Source organism: Parambassis ranga, chromosome 5, assembly GCF_900634625.1.
Source record: "Parambassis ranga chromosome 5, fParRan2.1, whole genome shotgun sequence".
In the NCBI taxonomy this organism is placed as follows: Eukaryota; Metazoa; Chordata; class Actinopteri; family Ambassidae; genus Parambassis; species Parambassis ranga.
The window spans coordinates 18,920,353-18,947,382 of NC_041026.1; the positions used below are offsets into that span (position 1 = coordinate 18,920,353).

At 41.8% G+C, this 27,030-nt stretch overlaps 3 protein-coding genes across 3 annotated transcripts; 2 read left to right on the forward strand and 1 right to left on the reverse strand.

The window, feature by feature from the left end:
• Positions 1-1,189: 1,189 nt before the first annotated feature.
• On the reverse strand, positions 1,190-10,200 carry eefsec (eukaryotic elongation factor, selenocysteine-tRNA-specific). The gene is made up of 8 exons (XM_028405653.1): positions 9,941-10,200; positions 9,423-9,802; positions 7,851-8,058; positions 7,565-7,661; positions 6,993-7,157; positions 5,422-6,066; positions 3,758-3,914; positions 1,190-1,961 (listed from the first exon to the last, which is right to left on the reverse strand). The coding sequence occupies exons 2-8, from the start codon at positions 9,724-9,726 to the stop codon at positions 1,786-1,788; spliced, it is 1,752 nt and encodes a 583-aa protein (XP_028261454.1). The 5' UTR covers positions 9,727-9,802; positions 9,941-10,200; the 3' UTR covers positions 1,190-1,785.
• Positions 10,201-10,306: 106 nt separating this feature from the next.
• Positions 10,307-16,409, forward strand: LOC114435725 (ruvB-like 1). Its single transcript, XM_028405654.1, has 11 exons — positions 10,307-10,641; positions 12,949-13,035; positions 13,158-13,290; positions 14,015-14,166; positions 14,282-14,371; positions 15,004-15,153; positions 15,229-15,292; positions 15,378-15,576; positions 15,658-15,760; positions 15,837-15,928; positions 16,082-16,409. The coding sequence occupies exons 1-11, from the start codon at positions 10,501-10,503 to the stop codon at positions 16,239-16,241; spliced, it is 1,371 nt and encodes a 456-aa protein (XP_028261455.1). The 5' UTR covers positions 10,307-10,500; the 3' UTR covers positions 16,242-16,409.
• A 3,052-nt stretch (positions 16,410-19,461) lies between these two features.
• LOC114435986 (ruvB-like 1) lies at positions 19,462-24,734 on the forward strand. The gene is made up of 11 exons (XM_028405996.1): positions 19,462-19,777; positions 21,457-21,543; positions 21,666-21,798; positions 22,535-22,686; positions 22,802-22,891; positions 23,478-23,627; positions 23,709-23,772; positions 23,858-24,056; positions 24,138-24,240; positions 24,317-24,408; positions 24,561-24,734. The coding sequence occupies exons 1-11, from the start codon at positions 19,637-19,639 to the stop codon at positions 24,718-24,720; spliced, it is 1,371 nt and encodes a 456-aa protein (XP_028261797.1). The 5' UTR covers positions 19,462-19,636; the 3' UTR covers positions 24,721-24,734.
• Positions 24,735-27,030: the final 2,296 nt, after the last annotated feature.

Here is a 27,030-nt window from a genome sequence, read left to right on the forward strand (position 1 = left end):
GGTGCAACATAATGGACAATATGTTGTCTTAGGGAGAAGGTGTGGTCGCTGTCCCATGTCCTGAGGTGAGAACACACTCCCAGCAACTGTCTCATAGCCTCAATCAGCTAAAGCAGATTACTCAACCCACCTAAGCCCACTCACACACAACAGGATTAGCATGCATGTTAAAATACAGTGAGGGAAACACAGCGCACCAATACTCCCGCAAACAGGAAAGGATCTTTATCAAGACAAGAGGGATGGAAGTAATCTATTAAAGCATATTCTTTTATCAGCAATGTTATGATGCAAGATTATAACTTTAAGCTAATTTACAGGCATGTTTTTGTGGTTTGGACATGAACATCACATCCAGCTAACGGCAGTTGTTAAGACTTTCACACACATCTAAACTTTACACTGCAGCCGGATCAATCACTGCAATATTTTCCATTACTGACTCATACCAGTAATACAGAAGAGAAGGGTTTCCAATAAAAAGTAGAATGGATTAGGAATGAAAGAGGGGGTGGAACAAGACAGAGAAATTGGAGAGACACAGGAGTAAAAAGCGACAGATTTTTTTTTCTTCCTGTCTGGTTTTCTATAAGAGGAACGAGAGGAGATAAGACTAAAAGGACTGTCACTCAGAGGAACAATCCTTCCAGTGTCCCCCCTTGCTCCTGCTACTCCTCCTCCTCCTCCTCCTCCCTCTCTCTCTCCAATTTCCACAGATTGCTGCTGAGATAGAGTCGCTGTTCACAGGGACAGTTTGCTGACATCATCTGTTACATACTGAGTGTGCTGCACTCACACTGCCCACCCAACAACACTAACAGGATGGACACACAAACACTCACAGACATGCAGATGTTAGCAGGTACAGTTCTTGAAGCGAGTTAATTTGAAACATCCGTTATTTGCAGGATGAACAGGTATTCTAGTTACATTATCATCTGACAGATGCACTTTTATGTTTGCTGTATATTCTGTGACCATGCTTTGCACTGCAAGAAACTGTACAGAATAAAGGTATTTTTCAGATCATTATGAATTAGGTGTGTACTTGTTATCATTCTAACATGTTTAGATAGCTAAAGCTAACAGTGCTGTTAAATCACATGTAAATGTTTGATTTGGATCCATTTTTGTTGTCACTGCCATGTTTATGTTACGCACCAAGGGCAACACAAATGAACACACCTAATGTTGATCAGAGCAGGAGTCTTCATCTGAGTTTTTATTTGTTTCTGAGACGATCAGTATTTAAATCATATGAAGCGAAAAAAAAAACTTCCATTAAAATTATACTATAATGAAAAAATACTGAAATACAGAAGAATGTTGAGATTACACAATGATTCTGAACCCAAAACCTATGCCTTCATCTTTGCTATATCTTTAGCATTTATCATTTATCATGTATGGTTTAGTTGAATTAGAAAGATACAAAACAAAAGTTTGCTGCTGGTCAGGTGACCTATTCAGACTTTATCGGCAGAGAAACGCTGAAAGCACTGGATTTAAAAAAAAGAAAAAGGGAAAAAGGACAAATCAATTCCTTTGGGAACAGCAGAGCAGCTTTCACCCTTGTGATGGGACAAACGGGATTAATTCCAGCTCCTTAAAGGGAGATAAAACAATCACTGTTTCACATGCGTTCAGCATTCCACAATCACTGCATTTGAAGTTATCGAAGCCCTGATGCACAGGATACAAGACCTCTACAAGACCTCTGAAGCTGCCCCATCTCTGTCGCCAGTGCCACAACATGGTGTCGGCCTGAAGTGTGTGCAGCAGAGGTCAAGACTGAACCATCTTTTTATGGGGATCAAAGACGTATCGCTTGAAGTGCAAGTGAATATTAACGGGCTGAGAATCTCCTTTGGGCTCCTCTTCATTTGCCGGTTTGTTTCCACTCTTTCCTTTCTTCTTAGAGGTGGAGGATAACAGCTGCTTGGTTTCTGGATGGAGGCCTTCTAAAAAAGATCAACAATAAAACAAACTCACACAAACAGATCACCTTAGGCAATAGATTTAACCATATGTTGACTGTTCTTTACTATATTTAGTTCTTAGGTCAAATAAATCATCTGAGTTTATGTGTGTTGTGAGGAGAGAAAATGTTTGCTTGTTTGCGTGGGGTTTTTTTTTCGGCTTTTTGTACACGGAAGGTATGAAATGTTCTGGGTTCACTGCTTTACACACTGGCTGTCTGACCTCACGTACAGCGGCGCCAGCATTCTTCTTGTTATCGTTATGCCAGTGTGAGGGTTGTTATGGTTGCAGCGCAGCCAGAAATCTCTTTTTGTTATCTATGATCAGCTGAAAATGTCCGTTTACCACCAGAAAACACACTCAGCAGAGCCAATCATAAATGACTTAAGGGTTTACCAGACACATGATAAGGTCGCTGTTTTACATGTTTGTTCAAATAATTGCACTTCTGGGTGTGTGTCATTCGCAAAAGAATACAAATCTAAAATCTATAATCTATATAATAAGTACCAAAAATACTGAAAACTAAATATTACTGCTGCAAGTTCACAGGAAACACGAGTGATTTTACTTGCGGCCTACTAGTCAGAAAAAGCGTGTTTAACAGGGTCCAAAATGAACATCCAACAAGCAGCATAAATAAATAGAAATGCCTTTGATTTCTGTGAAGAGGAATGTTACACTTGCCATGTTCAAGGCTCACTGAAATAACAGCAATGTGTGTGAATCAATCAGACCTGGGTAACCCAAAGATGAAGTCAGTGACTTACATGTCACACTTGTTTAGAGCTTTTGTATCAGTCATACGCTGCATGGTGCATTTGTCAATGGAGTATATCATTATTATATTAAATTATATTACTTTAATATATTAAAGTATTAATGCTAGAATACTGCTTTTAAATAGGTCATAATTAATACTCATCTAAAGTTGAAATTAAATCAAGTTTGCTTTTTTCTGATAAAATAACTACATTTCCAGTATTTGTTTTATATGTTACAGACAATACTTTAAAATTATAAAAACAATTATAAGATGCATTACAAGAAATAATGCAGGTACAATGAGCAACAGAAAAGTTATCTGTATATCTCACATGAAAACTGCCACTCTTCATCCTCTGTGAAAAAAATGATGCATGAAAACTTGTATGAGAGAGTGGACAACAGGCAGGAAACAGACCTGTGACCACAGTGGAAGTTATGTGTATGAAGAGGAAGCAATCACACACTCATTATGGAGCAGTTTTTAGAGAATATAGTTAAAACATTTTTAGAGAGGTAAGACATATTCAAACTGCCATAAATGAAAATACCAGCAGAGACCAAGCTTAAGCTTCCACACATCCTCAGTAAATGTCTGTATTACATGTGAGCATGAGTAAGTCAGTGTACCAATATCTGAGACCATTGAGTGAGCAGGAGTAGAGGATGTAGGTAAGGTTCTAAATGTTTTTGTTTTCTCTCCCCCCCTGGTGTGGAGTCGTGGGTTTTGAGCAACAGAAGGTAAAATAAACATTGATCAGACTTCCCCCGGAATACTGGCAATCCCTGGAGGAATCCTGGGAATGCGACTCGGGATGTCGGGCCCACCACTCTTACCACATCCTGAAAACTGTCCGTAGAGCCCCCAAATTCAAGAAGAGAGAAAGTGCTCTAGATCTGACTATACAGATGAAGATGGAGGCTTATCTTTTTCAGGGCTCTACTCTACTCTAACTAGGCAACATTAAGGTTTGTTGTGTGGCCTCCAGTTAACTGAATCTGATCATCTTACCTTGTATCCGAATCTTGAACTTCCCGCTCTGACCAAACCCACCCTCGATAACACCAGTCTCGCCTGTCGACAGTGTGACTTTCAAGCCCACAAAGAGCTGGAGATTGGTCTCCTTCTTAAACAGGTTGCGGCCAATCACAGTGTAATCATCAGTCACCTGAGAACAGGAAAGCAGGAAAGAGCCGTATGAGCTGCAGCGCTAATAACACACACAATCAGAGCACAAAATGTGACAAGCTTGATTAGAAGTACTTGCTATATGCAGGCATATGATCTAACTAGGACTGTGAAAATGTCAGGATGTCTCTCTGGTTTATTTAGCTGTAGTACATTGGTAGGACGTTATTCAGGCATCATGACGTTTGAGGGAGTGTAGCCGGTCCTCTTCCCTCATCAATGAACTGTTCACCATTTGCCACATTCTTCAGGCTCGCCGCCTGGCAGTCTAGTACTCTCTCTTTCATCGTGCTGCATATTTTATGGTATATTTGTTTGTATTTCTTGCTTATCATCCATCACTAAGTCGATCTAACCCGCTACTAATCTGATAACAGGAGGGCACCGCTCTGTCTCCAACTCACCCCCACCACCAGCTCTTCCTTTCTCTTCTGCCTCACCCTCATTCATTCTTGAACATTTGACCCTTACGTTCCCCAAGCGTGACTGATACACTGATAAAAAAAAAATACAGTTGCTCTCCATGTCTGACAGAATGTATGAACTGTGACTGGACAGGGCCATCATATCTCAACAATGCCACTAATGTGTTCTTTTACGAAAGGGAATTCTTTCGTCTTGAAACATAACTGCCTCATTCTGAGAAACAGACGAACGACAAATGCAACGTCACATGACCATTATCTGACCTCGCACACTCACTGTTCTGCTCCTGAGCAAGTGGAGCTGTCAACAGCCTGAGGTGCTAAAACAGGAAACTAGCTCACACACACTTGACCCCTGACCTGAAACTAACCCCGTACAAGGGTCTAGACTGAGAAACTTAACTGTACCACACACAATGACAAGAGTCAACACCTTTAGTGTGCACACAAAAAGAAAAGAACAGACGAGTGTTGACTTTTTAAAGAGTTTGACAAAATTAATGTTGATTAGAAAACAACAACCAACAAGAGATATGTAATAGTAAAATGGAGCTCAGAATTCAGGGCACAATCAAACAGCTATCATGAAAAAAATCAAGACGCCATGTGACAGAGCGGAAAGAGAAGGGGAGACGAAGGTGCTTCTACAGAGCTAACTCTCTTCTCCAGCTTCTCTAACAGACATGTGGGTATTCCTGTGCCACTCAGGTGTGTCCAAACAGCGCCAGCCTCTGACAGCTAGACAGGACTAGTGGCGTCAGGCGGCCACCCACACACACACCTCTGTCACAGCACATACTAAGGCATGCGTACCCAGCCATGCTTCAAACACTGCTCATCATGGTTGCATATGCATGCTTGTTTGGGTGTACGTGTCTGTTTACAAATACACAATAGGGGCTCTGTCTGTGAGGCATGCTCCAGTGCCACCAGCAATGAGAAACATCCAAAGAAGCAGAGACAAAAGGAAGAAGTACAAGGTGATAGAGCGGGCAGGGATGCAAAGACAACATGCAAGAGCCACAAAACAGATTTTATACAACAGACAAAGCATCCACTCACCCTCTCCACCTGTCCCTCCTTCTGTTTGATCTTGTAGATGCGCAGACGAGGAAGGGCGGTCTCTGTGTAGCTTTTGTCTTCAAACCCCTGTAGTAAACGGCCCTGGAAGGCTAACCGGCACGCATTGGCGTGGATGTCTGTGTCCAGCTTGGAGCCAATTACCAGACAGAGTAAAGGACATGTGACGGACCGCTCAAACTCCAATAAGGCCCACTGCTCTGGGTGAGGCCCTGAACTCCCCTCTCCCTGACTGACAATGTATTCATCCTGGTAGAAATACTCCCTGTCGTAGGTAAAGGGTGTTTCCAGTGAGCAAGGATCTGATGAAGGAAGTTTAGTGTCTGATGAGGGCTCTGAGGCACCTAAAGGTGGCAGGCCAAAGAAAGTCACCTTTGCCATGACTGTCTCATGACCCACTGTAATGTGGAACTTGGCACGGGTGGCAAGAGAGCCTTTGAAGTAGGCTATTTTCCTAACAGAGATGACTGCGGCAAAGAGAGTGCGGAGTGAGCCTGGAGTGCACACAACACCGCGCTCCAACAGTTTAGGGTCGAACTGTGTTACACACACACCCACACGGTCCCCCTGCATGGCCCCAGACACTGGCTTCCGAAACATCTGCACTGACTTTATCTTCTTGGTGACCTGGTGTCAGAGCAAAAACAGAGACACATAGAATTCGAACATAAATTTCAAAAATATTTTGAAAAAAATTTTACAGAAACTACAGAAAGTATTTCAGGCTTAAACCTTATAGTTTTCTTTTTACCAAATGAAAATCATGGATGCAACATTTGTTTTTGTGAGCCACATTCAATTTTACTATTAAAATCTGGAAATTATATACAGAAAACAGGGCTCTGCAGAAATTTTTTTGTCCAAACACCTGATTAAACATGCCCAATTTTTAGTTTAAACACTTCTTTCTTTAAAAGATAACAGAGCTTCTTATCAAAACATTGGTTAATCATCAAATTTGCAGAGGTCCTAAAAAGAGTTAGGTAAATTTGTTAATAAAATTGTGATATTTAAATATTCATTTTAATAATATAAAGAGCTGATAAGAACCTAATTAAAGATGATGCTGTTTCATCAAACATCTCAACAACAAAACAAAAATCTCAAGAAAATTAAAATATGCTTTATTATCTGGCTTGTTATCTTAATATATCTAGCATACTGCAGTCTTTTGTGGTTGTTTTTGTTGTCTGTCACATTGACAAAATCATCAGCAGGCTCTCCACCAAGGGACCAATTTAGCCAAATGCTGCCACCAAGAGGTGAACATGAATACTGCAGACAAACCTGCTGAGCCTGGAGAAAGTTTGCATCTGGTCTAAATTACCCATCTCCTGTGCTACCAGTCCACCCCCAGTCTCCTCATCCTTTCCTCATTAAACTGACACATCCTCTGAACCCAGTTGGCCATCCATCCCTCTGTCTGCCCACAGCCAACTCAACTTCTGACCTTCCGAATCTCTGCGGTTTCTATGAATGCATTTCATCCTTGGGAATGTTACTTGCTTATAAATATCAGAGATTCAGAATTTGTGCCCATTTTTTGGGAATACCTTTAATGCCGGAATTTCCACTGTGTCGTTTATGGCCAGTGACCCCTGCAGGATGGTCCCTGTCATTACTGTTCCCTGACCACGTATGGAGAAGCAATGGTCTACAGCCATTAGAAGATCCCCTCCTGGGTCTCTTTGAGGGAGGTACGCTTGTTTTTTTAAAAGCTGAAAGCAAGAAGAAAAACATGCACATACAAAAAAGATCCGATAACTAATAAATAGACCGTAGCTTTTGAGGGCCACATAAGCAAACAAACCCACTGACATCAATAAACAGATAATTTTTCAGTACAATAAATAAAAGTACTATATAAAAAGGGTTGATTTTGTAACTATTTTTTTCCTTCATTAGAGCTTTTGTTGCACTGAACAACTGTAGCAACAAGGTGCTAACCCACTACTATTTGCTGTGTTGTCAGAAGGCACTGTGTATTTGTTGATGTTGAGTTCAAATATCAAGTCATTCTGGGTAATGGTTTTCAGCACCTTTAATATTCACTACACTGCATGTATAATATCATCTGACCTTCGGCACCACAACTTTTACCTCTATAGCAAAAATAAGACTTTACCTCTATTAACTGTGGCACCCCCTGTGGCTCCTCTGGGTCAGGGGCGTCTGGACCCCCGGGTTTCGCTGCCACAGCAATCACTGGACAGTCCCTAAACCTGGCCACCAGAAATAGAGCCACACTTGTTTTAGTTCAAACATTGATTTTAAATGAAAAAACAATAGACTTTCTTTGTAACTGGAAAGACAGAATGTGTAATGAAAAATTAGATTTTATGCCCTATGCCATTATCTGTGATTGAATGCTTCTAAAAACACCCCAATTTACTTATACCGTATGTGCAAACCTGGTGTTCTCCAGTGTTTTCTGCAGTCGCTTGGTCATTTTCTCAATGGCACTTTGTCTTTTGTTGGGTGGCAAAAGGTCAATCTTATTCAGAACAACAACCATGCGAGGGCAGGCCAGCTCTCCTATCAGCAGACACTCTGCAGTCTGGGTCTGCACTCCTTTCACCACATCCACCACTAGCATCATCAGGTCAATGATTTGGGCACCTAGAAAAGGTAGGTATTGGATATGTCAAAGAAATGCTGTACATTATAGCAGAAAGCACAGTACTTTGATGTTAAAGCCATTCCAGCTTTCTCCTTCTGAAAAAAAGCATGTTCGAACCATGAGTGGAGACTATAAGACAGACAAGAGCAACACAAACAGGAATGAACAGAGATGCCCAAAAATAACAGCAGAACAAGAAATTAGGGGAGGGGTGCACCAATGCAAAGCGAGAGTAAAGGGCTTGAGGGTTGAAACTAGAGCTGCAGCTCACTTGGTTGTCTTTCCTTTCCTCCTTTCTTTTCCTGACTTTGGCAGTCTCTCTTTCCTGTGCTACCCTCTTTTCTCTCCTTCTATTTGGCTCCCTTTCTTTCCTGTTTTCTTGCCACTTGGGACTTGAGGGGAAGTTTAATACATACCCCAATCCATATACTTTTCCACCCCCATAATCTACAGCATGTGCCACCCCAGTGGCTCATAGGTTTAATTTACAACATGACATACAGCAGCATTCAGTGTTTGAATGGCCTCAAGCAATCTACTTGTATTATATTTGTTACATTTGAGGGCGATTTAGTGTTCGGTTGATGGCAAATGAAAAAAAAAAGTTTTACAAACTGTCCTTATAGAAAAATGCCTGACTATTTGTTCCGTACCTCAGGTGTTCTCTATTAGAGCCCAAATCAATCAGTTACCTTTGACCTGGCTTTTTGCAGAGAATGCGCCCTCTGCTGGATAGGCTAAGCCTGACCTTAAAGTATTGTGCAGTATTCAAGTTTTTTTAATAGGGAGCCAACAGGCTCTTCCATTACCCCTTTAACCCATCTCTTTCAACCATTTATCCCTTGGTCAGATGTGACCAGCCTGGACAATGAGTGGCCTTTCACAGATTTTAATATATTATAATATATTGTATAAAAAAAATAAAACCTTCCAGTAGGAATGAGTAAAACTGTGAATCAGGTAAAAATCCTGTTTTGTCACGGACCTTTAAAGGTTGTTGTCACAAAATCTTGTTAATATTAGTGTTTTGTTATTAACTGGCCCTTGGCCCTCTGCAATATCACAAGGCCCCCATGCAAAGCAAACAGGATATTCCTGCTACCGCTTGTTTCTTAAAGGTAATACGAGTCCAAGAGTTTAAATCGAGGCAATTGGACTCGCGGAAAAAAAGATCCATGAGTCATGACACAGACAAAATGTGAAGTACTGAGTAGTGGTAAATCTGTGCATTGCTAGTTACTGTAGTCTGTTTGCTCATACAACAGGTGTTATGGTCACTGTGACCTGACCGTTTCCTGCCCTGTTATACTGTACTGTGATCTGCATTACATTTGGCATCACTTCCTAAAACATCAGAGCTCACCTCCAATGATTGTCCGGATCAGAGAGGCATGTCCAGGACAATCAACCAGGGTGAACTGAAGGCGGTCATGGGACTGCTTGTCGCCGTTGCTCCGCAGGTGATCAGGCAGATCCACCGTGAAGGAGGAGAAGCCGAGATCCAGCGTGATGCCCCTCTCACGGGACTGTGGGTTCTTGTCGAATGCAGCCGTGGATGCCGTGCTGCTCAGCGCCCTGGCCAGCGACGTCTTCCCGCTGTCGACATGTCCGAGGACTCCGACGTTGAAATTTAACGTTTTGGTGCGGCTGTCAGCGGACTCTGACATTGTATTAGCTGTATGATGTAACGTTAACCGACGTGCGAGTGTTTCCTATCTCAGAGCTGGACCTCGAACTCTGCTCCTACAGAAACAAACGACGGTGTTGTTTGCTACTTTCTATTCGTTGGCGTTTGTTAACATGAATACCGATAACGTCAAGCCATTGACTATTAATAGTGTGATACTAACAAAGTATAGTTAGCAATAAGCATGACTTTACTTTTCATGGAAACAGGTGAAAATATCTTCCCCTGGTGTCTGTGCGCTGCATCCTCGGGTCAACATGCTAAAGCGGAACTGATTTCATAGCTGACCCGAGCATAAACAAGACCATTATATTAATATTTAAATCATGACGTGGCAGTGAAATATAAACGAAAACCCTCTATCGTTGTCGTCCTGCACACTGCAAACACTTCAATTCACACAATGACAAGTTTCAAGCTGTTTCTACTACGACACAGCAACTGTAGCACAAACGGAAACGAGAGGGCGGGGTTACGGCTGGTAGAAAATGATTGACACAACCTTAACGAATGAACGCTTTAACAGACATGACAGCGTCCAATCATTTGTCGGGTTAGTCCAAAGAGGCGGTACTTTAAGGTATCACTTCCTCTCATTTTCCCTAGTAACCCACATGGAAACCAATTTCCTTGTGTTTTGAGTTTCGGCGCCGATTGCGGCGGGCAGATAGAGAATAGAACATAGGGGGCAGTTTATGTGTCAGTAGTGTATCTTGTAATCTTAATAACACATATTTGTAGAAATAACACAACTATGAAGATCGAGGAGGTAAAAAGCACCACAAAAACCCAGAGGATCGCCTCTCATACTCACGTAAAAGGACTGGGGCTAGACGAGGCCGGGTATGCTAAACAGACTGCATGTGGACTGGTCGGCCAGGAGGCTGCAAGAGAGGTAATGTTTCCCTTTCACTGTAAATACGTCGTTCCTGTATTCTTAGAAGGAAGAATTTAAGAGCTAAATATATCATGGTTCACTTAGTTTATCATACCGTTTAGTACAGCAAAAGCTAATTCCGTTAACATTGTGGTGTCGCAGTTTCATTCTCAGTTCAGAGGTGATGTGAGTTTTAGAAGATTTACCTGAAAAACATCCAATTATATAAAATATATGTCACATTTATATTGTTTTATTTTACTTGTGTTTAATGTGTTTAATTAACGTATTTTACCCTCACGTCTGTTGCTTAACGGCCAAAAGCAAAACAATGTTATTTATTATTAGTTTGATTGCTGCAAAGCAACCATTAAGACATAATGTAAAACCAAAAACATAGAAGAAGAGCAGCCATATTTTCTAACTCACCGCCATCTCCACGTCTTTGGGATCATAGACATAAAAATCATAGGCTTCAGTTTGGACAAAAACAGAAGTTGTTTAGAGGGTGTTTTTACATATTAGGAGGGGGACAGAGAGAGCTGCAGTTAGGGGCAGGGCTGTCCCGATACAACTTTTTCACTTCCGATATATACCGATATTGCAGCCATGAATATCGTTATTCACTAAACACTAAATCAACACATATCATACATACTTTAATTACAAATTTTGTAGAGTGGAATGTTAGAAAAGGCTTTATAAATTGTCAGAAGCAGTAGGTATGAGAAAGACCCATTTATTAACAATTCAATAAAATACAAAAGTAAAAAATAAATTAGGAGACCCTGAAAAATAACCTCTGTAATAAAATTAAAACAAATTATACTTTTAAAATGCAAGCTCACTATCACTAGTGTTACTCTCGTGCATGTAACACTGCTCTCTGCAATGTAAACTCATCGTCTATCCAGTGCGCAGTCAGACTCAATAAGGACAGCGGAGAATGGCTTGAGGTCCAGATGTCGGTGGTGAAGCTAACAGCATTAGCTTTCTCTATGTGTCTGGCGATAAACGTCTTAACTTCTACATGCATCTGGGTCATAGTTTTGTCGACAATGGAGTGGCGGCTAGGGATAATATAGCGAGGCTCGAGGTGCTCAATTAAGCGTTTGAACCTGACATTACTCACCACAGACAGGGGTCGGTCATCAAGCACAATAAATTGGTATCGTTTCTGTTATAGCTAATGCCCTTTTGCTGTCCCGTGGGAGTTTGTCACGGTTTTGAATAGTTTCTCCCAGCATTGGTTGTTTGAGGTTGTTTGTTTTTTCGCCTCGGTGATCTGAAACTCTTCATATTGTTGTTTGTGGTGCTGCTTCAAATGTGCGATGAGGTTGGTCGTATTAAACTTCCTTGTCTCTGTGCCTCCTCGGGAAATTTGAGCATGACAAGTTTTGCACGTAGCTGCAAAAAAATACTGCCACACAGCCGTGCCATGGATACAGGCAGGGAGGCAGGGATGTTACCATGGTGACAGGCTGACACACAAGAAACATACAAAGCAGCCATATTTGTAGTCTTTATCAGATTTTAAGCATTATATCTGTCATATTGATCATCCTTCAGCTGTATACTACTTTTCCACATTCAACTCACACAGCCTGTGCTTCTTATAAGCTTATGGTATTATTCCAGCCTCAGACCTTTCATATGGTATATTCACACTATTCTTTAAGGTCAGTGACTTCATACTGTTCTTGTCTTAAGTTGTTTCTTCTTCTTCTTCTTTCTAATATTCAAACATTTTCTACTTTTCAAAATAAGAGCTTCATCTTTTCAAATTCTTAACCGTGTTTCAGCAAATTAAATTCAGGTTGCAGATTCTCCAGCAATTCAGAGCAATCCTTCACATCTGCATTCAAAGCAATGCTTCAGCTGCACAGCAGCAATCAAACTTGCATTTTCTTCAGGAAATGCTTTTCTAGTTACTTATTACTTATTAAGTACAGTATGTCATAAATTTTCACAAACTACCAGCTATATGATTATCGTGAATAGATATCATCACCTTGAGTTACTTGGATGGAAAAAGTAATACCAGTGCATCTAATTTTACAATTGCAAATATATTTTTACACTAAAGTAAATAAATTGCCATATTATTATTATTACAGTCTTATGATATGTGTATTGTCAGAGTGGTCACAGGTTGAAAACCAAGACTGGGAATTAAAGAAACTACTAATTCTTAGTAACATCGGATGGGAAATCTGATGCACTTTGTCTTAATGTCTCTGCTCTAAATTGACATTAATGCTGGTCACTGCTCACATTTTACCATTGACTGTTCTTCATAACATATGAATTTTAATCATCCTCCAGGCATGTGGCATCATTGTTGACCTGATCCGCTCAAAAAAGATGGCCGGAAGGGCAGTCTTACTCGCAGGGCCACCTGGTACAGGAAAGGTGAGTTGTCCAATGTTTATTAGGTAAAAAGGAAGGAGTAAAGCTTAGCTTCACTGTCGCTTCATGTTGTTGTTGCAGCAGATAATGACACCTGCCTGTCATTTTTTCTTCCCCACTTTCAGACTGCCCTTGCCCTGGCTGTAGCACAGGAGCTGGGAAACAAAGTGCCTTTCTGCCCGATGGTTGGCAGTGAGGTATACTCATCTGAGATTAAAAAAACAGAAGTATTGATGGAGAATTTCAGGAGGGCAATTGGTAAGTATAATGTACTTTTTGGTGATTTCTTTGTGTCCAAAGTTATAGTTTCTTACCATTTGTCTATTTTATTTGAACAAAGTAACTTTACCAAGGTTTTACTTAATGTGTACCATTTTGAATGCTGCCAGTTAATTTACAACTTTAGCTGCAACGATACTGTTGGCACCATACTGTTCTTATGCTGTAAAGGGACATTTTTAGAAGTCCTTGGAAAGGAGCAGCAAGCTGACACTGCTGTCATGAACTGAAAGGCAACACTTGAAAGCGGGATTATGAAGATGATTGTCGAATTGTAGAAGTAGTGCTGATGATGGTACTGTTGTGAATGGGGAGGAAATGGAGCTTGGAGAGCGGTGGCCATCAGCACAATCTAAGAGAATGTGCAGGGGGAGTGGGTTTTATATGAAGGCTGTCACCACCTTGTCAATAACAGCTTTGTGACAGACAGTCCTCGGCTTTACGCACTGCTCTCTGACCCTCAGCACTGAGGATCAGGCACCTGTGTACCACACATGCTCAGGGCTGCATGGAAGAGGTACAAGAGTGTGATCGTGTTACACTGAATGATGCCCAGGCATCTCATGGGCATGCATGGAATAAAATACATTGTTCAGGAGTCTAAAGGATGTGGCGGCTTACATGATACAGGAATATAAAGGCCCAATTAATTTCCCACTCTGTACCTTGTGCATGTATGACTGTGATGCTGCTTACTTTTCAGGACTGCGTATCAAAGAAACAAAGGAAGTGTATGAAGGCGAGGTGACAGAGCTGACCCCCTGTGAGACAGAGAATCCCATGGGTGGTTATGGAAAAACCATCAGCCACGTCATCATCGGCCTAAAGACAGGGAAAGGCACAAAACAGCTCAAGGTTAAACTTCTCTTTATATCCACTTTATGTGTGGCTGTCCTGTTGATTGTAAAAACATTTCAGCCATGTACAAACAGTGTCAGAATGTTTCTAAAACAACATGTTGTTTCTTTAGCTGGATCCCAGTATTTACGAGAGTCTTCAGAAAGAGCGTGTAGAGGTGGGAGACGTCATCTACATTGAAGCAAACAGTGGAGCCGTCAAGGTGAGTTGTACTACTTTAATGCATTTTTATCAGTACTACTATTAGTAATACTATTGGTTTTATAATTAATAATATTTTATCCACTATATACTAGACTTTAAAACAAAAATTGTCTAAAAACTTGGTTGGACCCAAGCCGAATGTTTTCTGTCCTCCTCTCATAGTTGTGCGCTTTCATCTGTCTCAGCTCTATATAAAAGCTCTGCTGTATTTCGCTGTACTCTGGAATGAGCCTCATTCCTGCAGCTCTCTGTGGCCACTCTTATCTCCCTATCTTTCACATCCCTCTTTTCCAACCATGGGGCTTGTGGCCCCTGTTGACAGGCTGCAAGGACAGCTCCTTTAATCGGTACAGGTGGGCTAGGGGCATGGGGAGGCTGTAGTTGGATGGCTGTGTGACACATTTGTAACTGTTGACAGCAAAGTCATGACTTACTTTCTCAAACTCTTTCATCCCTCAGCCACAGCCTCATGCCCTCCTTTCTGCGACGGGCTGGCACTGGGTTCAAACATACACCTGCTCTCCCTCTTTCAGTGTGCCTATGTCTTTGTTGACCTGAGTAGTGTAAGACATTGTTTTTTGTTAAGAGGTAGGTTCTATGATTAATGTGTTTATTTCTGTAACTTTGCAGAGACAAGGCCGCTGTGACACCTTTGCTACAGAGTTTGACCTAGAGGCAGAAGAGTATGTTCCACTCCCTAAAGGGGATGTCCACAAAAAGAAGGAGATCGTCCAGGATGTCACACTGCATGACTTGGATGTTGCAAATGCCAGACCCCAGGTACCTGCAGTAATACAGTAACATCAAATGTGTTATGTAGTCACTCTTTAATAACCGCTGGCTGTAAAATCTCAGGGAGGCCAGGACATTCTCTCCATGATGGGACAACTTATGAAACCCAAAAAGACTGAAATCACAGGTAGACAGAGGTGCCTCAATCCAAATGTCACAAGCATCATCAGTGGAGTTTTATTGGAGACAGACTGTTTTCTTTCTCACTCCAGATAAGCTGCGTGCTGAGATCAACAAGGTGGTGAACCGGTATATCGACCAGGGCATAGCTGAGCTCGTACCTGGTGTGCTGTTTATAGATGAGGTGCACATGCTGGACATTGAATGCTTCACGTATCTCCATCGAGCACTGGAGAGCACCATCACCCCAATTGTTGTGTTTGCTTCAAACAGGGGAAACTGTTTAATCAGGTAAATAGTAAACTGAGTGTTATAGTGAGAAATTCCTCTACCAAGTTTTTTGTGTGTGAACAATCTATTGTTGTTCACCAGGGGGACAGAGGACATCAGCTCTCCACACGGCATTCCTCTGGACCTGCTCGACAGAGTCATGATAATCCGCACCATGTTGTACACACCACAGGAAATGAAACAGGTGAATCTGAGATTCAAAACTAAACATTTATGATATATTGCATCTGGTCTATGTTACTAATGAGACTGATTTGTAGATCATCAAGATCCGCGCTCAGACTGAGGGAATCAGTACCAGTGAGGAGGCTCTTACAAACCTGGCAGAGATTGGCACCAAGAGCACCCTCAGGTACAAACCAGCATTTTAAGCATAATGGAATAGTAAGAAACTGAGTGGCCTCATAACCATTGTCAATAGTGATCCAGTTTTATTCCGTTTTTGTCTATCGTGACCTGACCTATAGTCTACATAGTGGCTCATATGTCTCCTATTTCCTCTCAGGTACGCTTTACAGCTGCTCACACCAGCCAGTCTGCTGGGCCGTGTTCAGGGTAAAGAGTCTGTGGAGAGAGAGCAGGTGGAAGAGATCAACGAGCTGTTCTATGATGCTAAGTCCTCGGCAAAAATTCTCCAAGACCAGCATCACAAGTTTATGAAATAAACCGGTTCAGAGGGCTTGTTGGTTCACTGTTGTCTCCACCATGTTCCATGCTTTGCCTCTGCATTTGTTTTTTGTCTTTAATTTCCACTTAGCATCTCATTAAATTCTAAGTTGTATTCATTGTTTTGTTAAATACATGTTTTTGAATAAAAATACAAACAAAAGTAACCGTTACCCCAGTTGTTTTTAATATTTTGTATTACATTTTTAATACCATCGTATGTTCATTACATCGCGATCAAAACAGTGTTACTTCTGGTGTGACAAACTAGTTTATAATTTTAGTTTATCATATGGTAATTCTTTGTGTAACACATGTCAATTATCAAATTATTATAGGTGGTATAGTATAGGTGGATTATTAGTGACAGATATAAGTGATCACTTGCCTGTCTTTGCTGTTTTGGAGTCTAGGAAGCTAAAACAAAGACTCAATGAGACTAACAGTCTGGTTAGACTGAGAACACCAGAAGCAATAGAAGCTTTTAAATCAGAACTGACAAGTCATAATTGGCAAGAAATATATGTAAACAACATTAACAGTGCTTACAATGCATCTTTGGAGATGTTTATGTTATTTTACAATCACCATTGTCCAGTAAAAGAAATGAGACTAAAGGCTAATAAGATAAGGAAACCTTGGATAACAAATGGCTTGGAAAAAGCTTGTAAAAAGAAAAATCAGCTGTACAGAGAGTATATAAAGCACTAAACTAAGGATAAAGGGGACAAATATAAAAATAAATTGACAGCTATTTTGAGAGAACAAAAACAGTATTACTACACTACTACTGTTACTACAGTACTACAGTACTATTAGTACAGTAATTAATGCACAAATATAAAACTAATATGAAAGCAACATGGGGTGTTATTAAAAAAAGTGCTTAAACAGCACAAATGCAAATCTTTCCCTACTCACACTGTTAGAAAAGATGGTTCTGTTACAGATACCATTCGGGAGATTGTTAACATATTTAAGAATGTTTTTGTAAGTGTGGGTCCAAATTTAGCAAAAGTAATTCCACAAAATGATGGGAAGGTAAAAGACTTTAATACTTCTGTCAATAACTGCAGTTCCATGTTTCTTGGGGGAGTGTGTGAGAGTGATGTGTTAGAAGTAGTTAGAAAGTTTAAGAACAAAAAATCCACAGACTCAAACAACACTGACATGTCAATAATTAAAACTGTTATTGATTGTATAGTTAACCCTTAACATATATGTAACATCTCTTTTTCAACTGGAACTTTTCCAAAGAAAATGAAACTGGCAAAGGTTTTTCCTGTTTATAAAAATGGACAAAAGGATATTGTTTCAAACTATAGACCAGTCTCTTTATTATGTCAATTACTTGAAAAATTATTTGTTATAAGACTAGACAGTTTTATAGAGAAAAATAACTTACTGAATGAACAGCAAAATGGCTTTAGAAGTAACGGTAATAGATCTACATCTTTCACAGTGATGGATTTTGTGGAAAATATATCAACAGCAATAGATAATAAGCAATATGCTATTGGGGTTTTTATAGATTTGAGCAAAGCTTTTGATATGATTGATCACTCATTACTGTTGCAGAAATGTGAATACTGTTGTGTGTTGGGTTGCTGTTTGTATTTTGTGGTGCTTGGTGCTTTTTGTCCCTCCTTCCTGTAGGAGGCTCTGTCGTCCTTTCGGCTGGAGGCGTGGGCTGGACCTACTGTGGGTGGACTTACCTGATCTGGTTTTCTGCAGGTGGCTCTCTTAAGCCAGAGCAGTCCTCACCTTCGACGTTGGATTGTCACGTCACGTGGTACTCTCTAGCCGCTGTTCTCTGGACAGTTATTACTTTGTGAACAGATTTTTAGATGTTCGATTAATTTTCAGGAGACTAAATATGTCCCAAAACATTTTTACAGCTGCTAAAATGTCACATTTAAAAAATGAGCTCCTTAAAAATTAAGCATGCCTAATTTGGCCAGGAGTTTATTTTGCTGTAATTGTAAATTAATTTCAGAAATAAAAACTGTTAGTTTTAAAGTTATATTTAGTCTACTGTTAACAAGTTGAGGTATAATTGTTATAATTGTTATATTTCCTGACTTTGGCAGTCTCTCTTTCCTGTGCTACCCTCTTTTCTCTCCTTCTATTTGGCTCCCTTTCTTTCCTGTTTTCTTGCCACTTGGGACTTGAGGGGAAGTTTAATACATACCCCAATCCATATACTTTTCCACCCCCATAATCTACAGCATGTGCCACCCCAGTGGCTCATAGGTTTAATTTACAACATGACATACAGCAGCATTCAGTGTTTGAATGGCTTCAAGCAATCTACTTGTATTATATTTGTTACATTTGAGGGTGATTTAGTGTTTAGCAAATGAAAAAAAAAACATTTTCGAGGTGACTGGACTCACTGAAAAAAAAGATCCGTGAGTCATGTTGCCTCGATTTAAGCTCTTGGATCATAACCTGGATGAATGAGAGCATCCACAGACAGACTGTGAAGTACTTAAAAATAAAACCAGCCCAGTAGTGGTAAATCTGTGCATTGCTAGTTACTGTAGTCTGTTTGCTCATACAACAGGTGTTATGGTCACTGTGACCTGACCGTTTCCTGCCCTGTTATACTGTACTGTGATCTGCATTACATTTGGCACCACTTCCTAAAACATCAGAGCTCACTTCCAATGATTGTCCGGATCAGAGAGGCATGTCCAGTGTCCGGTGTTGTTTGCTAACTACAGACTTTCTATTCGTTGGCGTTTGTTAACATGAATACCGAAAACGTCAAGCCATTGACTATTAATAGTGTGATACTAACAAAGTATAGTTAGCAATAAGCATGACTTTACTTTTCATGGAAACAGGTGAAAATATCTTCCCCTGGTGTCTGTGCGCTGCATCCTCGGGTCAACATGCTAAAGCGGAACTGATTTCGTAGCTGACCCGAGCATAAACAAGACCATTATATTAATATTTAAATCATGACGTGGCAGTGAAATATAAACGAAAACCCTCTATCGTTGTCGTCCTGCACACTGCAAACACTACAATTCACACAATGACAAGTTTCTGGCTGTTTCTACTACGACACAGCAACTGTAGCACAAACGGAAACGAGAGGGCGGGGTTACGGCTGGTAGAAAATGATTGACACAACCTTAACGAATGAACGCTTTAACAGACATGACAGCGTCCAATCATTTGTCGGGTTAGTCCAAAGAGGCGGTACTTTAAGGTATCACTTCCTCTCATTTTCCCTAGTAACCCACATGGAAACCAATTTCCTTGTGTTTTGAGCTTCGGCGCCGATTGCGGCGGGCAGATAGAGAATAGAACATAGGGGGCAGTTTATGTGTCAGTAGTGTATCTTGTAATCTTAATAACACATATTTGTAGAAATAACACAACTATGAAGATCGAGGAGGTAAAAAGCACCACAAAAACCCAGAGGATCGCCTCTCATACTCACGTAAAAGGACTGGGGCTAGACGAGGCCGGGTATGCTAAACAGACTGCATGTGGACTGGTCGGCCAGGAGGCTGCAAGAGAGGTAATGTTTCCCTTTCACTGTAAATACGTTGAACAATTTAAGAGCTAAATATATAATGGTTCGCTTAGTTTATTGCATGCTGCTTAGTACAGCAAAAGCGGATTCCGTTTGCACGGTGATGTCGCTGATAAAAGGACCCTCCTGTACCCACCTCCTGCACTGAGTCCAGAGAGCAGCCCAGGACAGAGCTGGACTTCCTGATCACTCTGTCCAGCTTCTTCCTCTCCCTCTCAGTGATGCTGCTGTTCCAGCAGACCACACCGTACAGGATGACTGATGCCACCACAGAGTCATAAAAGGTCTTCAGGAGTGCCCCTTTCACTCCAAAAGGCCGCAGTCTCCTCAGCAGGTAGAGCCTGCTCTGGCCCTTCCTGTACAGTGCGTCTGTGTTGTGAGTCCAGTCCAGTTTGTTGTTGAGGTGAACACCCAGGTATTTGTAAGAGTCCACCTGCTCAATGTCCATTCCCTGGATCTTCACCGGCAGACTGCCCTGGAGGGTGAAGAGGGTGAAGAGGAAGGGGGCCAGGACAGTCCCCTGAGGGGCACCTGTGCTACAGGTGAGCAGGTCAGACACAGTTCTGGGCTCTCACAAACTGTGGTCAGTTTGTGAGGTAGTCCCTGATCCACTCTGACAGCAGGTGGTCCACCCCTGTCTGCTCCAGTTTGTCCTTCAGGATCGCCGGCTGGATGGTGTTGAAAGCACTGGGAAAAATCAAAGAAGGTGATTCTCACAGTGCTGCCGGTCTTCCAGAGCTGTGGTACCACCCCCAGCTTGAGGCTCAGATTAAAGACATGCTCCATAACTCCACACAGCTGGTCTGCACAGGACTTACCTTAAGTGACAGGCTGACACACAAGAAGCATACAAAGCAGCCATATTTGTAGTCTTTATCAGATTTTAAGCATTATATCTGTCATATTGATCATCCTTCAGCTGTATACTACTTTTCCACATTAAAATCACACAGCCTGTGCTTCTTATAAGCTTATGGTATTATTCCAGCCTCAGACCTTTCATATGGTATATTCACAGGCTATTCTTTAAGGTCAGTGACTTCATACTGTTCTTGTCTTAAGTTGTTTCTTCTTCTTCTTCTTTCTAATATTCAAACATTTTCTACTTTTCAAAATAAGAGCTTCATCTTTTCAAATTCTTAACCGTGTTTCAGCAAATTAAATTCAGATTGCAGATTCTCCAGCAATTCAGAGCAATCCTTCACATCAGCATTCAAAGCAATGCTTCAGCTGCACAGCAGCAATCAAACTTGCATTTTCTTCAGGAAATGCTTTTGTAGTTACTTATTACTTATTAAGTACAGTATGTCATACATTTCACAAACTACCAGCTATATGATTATCGTGAATAGATATCATCGCCTTGAGTTACTTGGATGGAAAACGTAATGCCAGTGCATCTAATTTTACAATTGCAAATATATTTTAGACTAAAGTAAATAAATTGCCATATTATTATTATTACAGTCTTATGATATGTGTATTATCAGAGTGGTCACAGGTTGAAAACCAAGACTGGGAATTAAAGAAACTACTAATTATCATCGGATGGGAAATCTGATGCACTTTGTCTTAATGTCTCTAAATTGACATTAATGCTGGTCACTGCTCACATTTTACCATTGAGTGTTCTTCATAACATATGAATTTTAATCATCCTCCAGGCATGTGGCATCATCGTTGACCTGATCCGCTCAAAAAAGATGGCCGGAAGGGCAGTCTTACTCGCAGGGCCACCTGGTACAGGAAAGGTGAGTTGTCCAATGTTTATTAGGTAAAAAGGAAGGAGTAAAGCTTAACTTCACTGTCGCTTCATGTTGTTGTTGCAGCAGATAATGACTCTTGCCTGTCATTGTTTCTTCCCCACTTTCAGACTGCCCTTGCCCTGGCTGTAGCACAGGAGCTGGGAAACAAAGTGCCTTTCTGCCCCATGGTTGGCAGTGAGGTATACTCATCTGAGATTAAAAAAACAGAAGTATTGATGGAGAATTTCAGGAGGGCAATTGGTAAGTATAATGTACTTTTTGGTGATTTCTTTGTGTCCAAAGTTATAGATTCTTACCATTTGTCTATTTTATTTGAACAAAGTAACTTTACCAAGGTTTTACTTAATGTGTACCATTTTGAATGCTGCCAGTTAATTTACAACTTTAGCTGCAATGATACTGTTGGCACCATACTGTTCTTATGCTGTAAAGGGACATTTTTAGAAGTCCTTGGAAAGGAGCAGCAAGGTGTCTTGCTGACACTGCTGTCATGAACTGAAAGGCAACACTTGAAAGCGGGTTTATGAAGATGATTGTCGAATTGTAGAAGTAGTGCTGATGATGGTACTGTTGTGAATGGGGAGGAAATGGAGCTTAGATAGAGAGTGGTGGCCATCAGCACAATCTAAGAGAATGTGCAGGGGGAGTGGGTTTTATATGAAGGCTGTCACCACCTTGTCAATAACAGCTTTGTGACAGACAGTCCTCGGCTTTACTCACTGCTCTCTGACCCTCAGCACTGAGGATCAGGCACCTGTGTACCACACATGCTCAGGGCTGCATGAAAGAGGTACAAGAGTGTGATCGTGTTACACTGAATGATGCCCAGGCATCTCATGGGCATGCATGGAATAAAATACATTGTTCAGGAGTCTAAAGGATGTGGCGGCTTACATGATACAGGAATATAAAGGCCCAATTAATTTCCCACTCTGTACCTTGTGCATGTATGACTGTGATGCTGCTTACTTTTCAGGACTGCGTATCAAAGAAACAAAGGAAGTGTATGAAGGCGAGGTGACAGAGCTGACCCCCTGTGAGACAGAGAATCCCATGGGTGGTTATGGAAAAACCATCAGCCACGTCATCATCGGCCTAAAGACAGGGAAAGGCACAAAACAGCTCAAGGTTAAACTTCTCTTTATATCCACTTTATGTGTGGCTGTCCTGTTGATTGTAAAAACATTTCGGCCATGTACAAACAGTGTCAGAATGTTTCTAAAACAACACGTTGTTTCTTTAGCTGGATCCCAGTATTTACGAGAGTCTTCAGAAAGAGCGTGTAGAGGTGGGAGACGTCATCTACATTGAAGCAAACAGTGGAGCCGTCAAGGTGAGTTGTACTACTTTAATGCATTTTTATCAGGACTACTATTAGTAATACTACTGGTTTTATAATTAATAATATTTTATTCACTATATACTAGACTTTAAAACAAAAATTGTCTAAAAACTTGGTTGGACCCAAGCCGAATGTTTCTGTCCTCCTCTCATAGTTGTGCGCTTTCATCTGTCTCAGCTCTATATAAAAGCTCTGCTGTATTTCGCTGTACTCTGGAATGAGCCTCATTCCTGCAGCTCTTCGTGGCCACTCTTATCTCCCTATCTTTCACATCCCTCTTTTCCAACCATGGGGCTTGCGGCCCCTGTTGACAGGCTGTGATGATGGCTTTTTAATCGGTACCGGTGGGCTAGGGGCATGGGGAGGCTGTAGTTGACTTACTTTCTCAAACTCTTTCATCCCTCAGCCACAGCCTCATGCCCTCCTTTCTGCGATGGGCTGGCACTGGGTTCAAACATACACCTGCTCTCCCTCTTTCAGTGTGCCTATGTCTTTGTTGACCTGAGTAGTGTAAGACATTGTTTTTTGTTAAGAGGTAGGTTCTATGATTAATGTGTTTATTTCTGTATCTTTGCAGAGACAAGGCCGCTGTGACACCTTTGCTACAGAGTTTGACCTAGAGGCAGAAGAGTATGTTCCACTCCCTAAAGGGGATGTCCACAAAAAGAAGGAGATCGTCCAGGATGTCACACTGCATGACTTGGATGTTGCAAATGCCAGACCCCAGGTACCTGCAGTAATACAGTAACATCAAATGTGTATGTGTTATGTAGTCACTCTTTAATAACCGCTGGCTGTAAAATCTCAGGGAGGCCAGGACATTCTCTCCATGATGGGACAACTTATGAAACCCAAAAAGACTGAAATCACAGGTAGACAGAGATGCCTCAATCCAAATGTCACAAGCATCATCAGTGGAGTTTTATTGGAGACCGACTGTTTTCTTTCTCACTCCAGATAAGCTGCGTGCTGAGATCAACAAGGTGGTGAACCGGTATATCGACCAGGGCATAGCTGAGCTCGTACCTGGTGTGCTGTTTATAGATGAGGTGCACATGCTGGACATTGAATGCTTCACGTATCTCCATCGAGCACTGGAGAGCACCATCACCCCAATTGTTGTGTTTGCTTCAAACAGGGGAAACTGTTTAATCAGGTAAATAGTAAACTGAGTGTTATAGTGAGAAATTCCTCTACCAAGTTTTTTGTGTGTGAACAATCTATTGTTGTTCACCAGGGGGACAGAGGACATCAGCTCTCCACACGGCATTCCTCTGGACCTGCTCGACAGAGTCATGATAATCCGCACCATGTTGTACACACCACAGGAAATGAAACAGGTGAATCTGAGATTCAAAACTAAACATTTATGATATATTGCATCTGGTCTATGTTACTAATGAGACTGATTTGTAGATCATCAAGATCCGCGCTCAGACTGAGGGAATCAGTACCAGTGAGGAGGCTCTTACAAACCTGGCAGAGATTGGCACCAAGAGCACCCTCAGGTACAAACCAGCATTTTAAGCATAATGGAATAGTAAGAAACTGAGTGGCCTCATAACCATTGTCAATAGTGATCCAGTTTTATTCCCTTTTGTCTATCGTGACCTGACCTATAGTCTACACAATGGCTCATATGTCTCCTATTTCCTCTCAGGTACGCTTTACAGCTGCTCACACCAGCCAGTCTGCTGGGCCGTGTTCAGGGTAAAGAGTCTGTGGAGAGAGAGCAGGTGGAAGAGATCAACGAGCTGTTCTATGATGCTAAGTCCTCGGCAAAAATTCTCCAAGACCAGCATAACAAGTTTATGAAATAAACCGGTTCAGAGGGCTTGTTGGTTCACTGTTGTCTCCACCATGTTCAGAATCAGAATCAGAATCGTGTTTATTCCCATGTAAGTAAGGGGATTCACATTACTAGGAATTTGCCTTAGTGATTGGTGCATACATAGAACATATAATAATTACATGAAATAAGATAGAACTAAGATAAAATTAAGGTAAATAAACTAAGGTAAGGCTAAGTTGACATGGCATAACAGACATGGCATAACAGACATACAATGAACAGAACATAAAATGAGTGGCGGTTGTAATGGCAAACATAGACCCTTATATGAACGAGTGGAACAGTGTAATAATGTAATAGGTACCACATGGGTCGGTGAGGTGGTACTAGTGTACAAGCAGTGCTAGATGGAGTAAACAGTGCAAATAGTCATCAATATGCAGTGACTATACTAAAGTGACCTTGTGAAGTGACAGTGCAGAGCAGTGCATTAATTACAGTTCAGTCAGTCCAACAGCAGAGGGGAAGAAGCAGTTCTTGTGGCGTGAGGTTCTGGTCCGAATGGACCGTAACCTCCTGCCTGAAGGGAGTGGCTCAAAGAGTCCGTGTCCAGGGTGAGAAGGGTCAGCTGTGATCCGACCTGCACGCCTCAGAGTCCTGGAGACGTACAGGTCTTGGATAGATGGCAAGCTGCAGCCTATCACCTTCTCAGCAGAGCGCACAACACGCTGCAGTCTGTGCCTGTCCCTGGCAGTGGCCCCAGCGTACCACACTGATGGAGGAGGTGAGGATGGACTCAATGATGGCCGTGTAGAACTGAACCATCATTCTGGCTGGCACCTTGAGTTTCCTCAGCTGCCGCAGGAAGTACATCCTCTGCTGGGCCTTTTTGATGAGGGAGCTGTTGGTGAGCTTCCACTTGAGGTCCTGGGTGATGGTGGTACCCAGGAAGCGGAAAGAGTCCACTGTGGGGTGTCTGTCAGGGTGAGGGGGGGTGATGGAGCTGGCACTTTCCAAAAGTCTACAGTCATCTCCACTGTCTTTGGGCATTCAGCTCCAGCTTGTTGTCAGCACACCAGAACACCACACGGTCCAGATGCTGCAGGAGGTAGTGAAGAGCCAGGTTGACAGCATCGTCCACAGATCTATTGGCTCTGTAGGCGAACTGCAGGGGGGCTGTGATGGTCTTGAGGTGGGACAGTACCAGGCGCTCAAAGGACTTCATGACTACAGACGTCAGTGCCACAGGTCTGTAGTCATTAAGACCAGTGATCCTTGGCTTCTTGGGAACTGGAGGATTTGAAAAGGCTGGCACATGGCATGACTCCAGAGAGATGTTAAAGATGTCTGTGAACACGAGTCAGCTCGTGCTCCATGTTCCATGCTTTGCCTCTGCATTTGTTTTTTGTCTTTAATTTCCACCTAGAATCTCATTGACCGTAGTAGTTTTGTTCTGATAAATTCTAAGTTGTATTTATCGTTTTGTTAAATACATGTTTTTGAATAAAAATACAAACAAAAGTAACCGTTACCCCAATTGTTTTTAATATTTTGTATTACATTTGCAATACCATCGTATGTTCATTACACCCCGATCAAAACGGTGTTACTGCTGGTGTGACAAACTAGTTTATAATTTTAGTTTATCGTACAATTCTTTGGGTAACACAGCTGTACTGCTCTGAGTTGTGTCACCTTCAGAAGTACTCGGACGACAGCCATAGTTGGGTGTGTGGAGAATGGACGGGAGGATGAGTACAGGGACCTTGTGGAGTAATTTGTCAGGTGGTGTGGGGAGAATCACCTGCAGCTGAACGTGGCCAAGACAAAGGAAATGGTGGTGGACTACAGCAGGGAAAAGCCCCCGCCCTGCCCAGTCTGTATCAATGGGAAAGATGTGGACATAGTCTCATCTTACAAGTTACTGGGGGTCCAACTGGACAATAAACTGGAGTGGTCTACAAACACTGAGGCTGTGTACAAGACGGGCATGAGCAGACTGTACTTCCTGAGGAGACTCAGGTCCTTCAATGTCTGCAGCAGTATGCTCCACATGTTCTACCAGTCTGTCATGGCGAGCACCATCTTTGCTGTGGTGTGCTGGGGATCAGGCATTAAAGCAAAGGATGCCAACAGACTGGACAAATTCATCAAAAAGGCACCCTCTCCACAACACTGTGGACAGACTGAGAAGCAGCTTCAGCAACAGACTCCTGCTGCCCCGCTGCTCTAAGTGCAGTACAGGAAGTCATTCCTGCCACCCGCCACCAGACTCTATAACTCATCTGTGACAGAGCTGTGCTCACAAACGTGGACTAAAGCATCATCACAGGTGCAT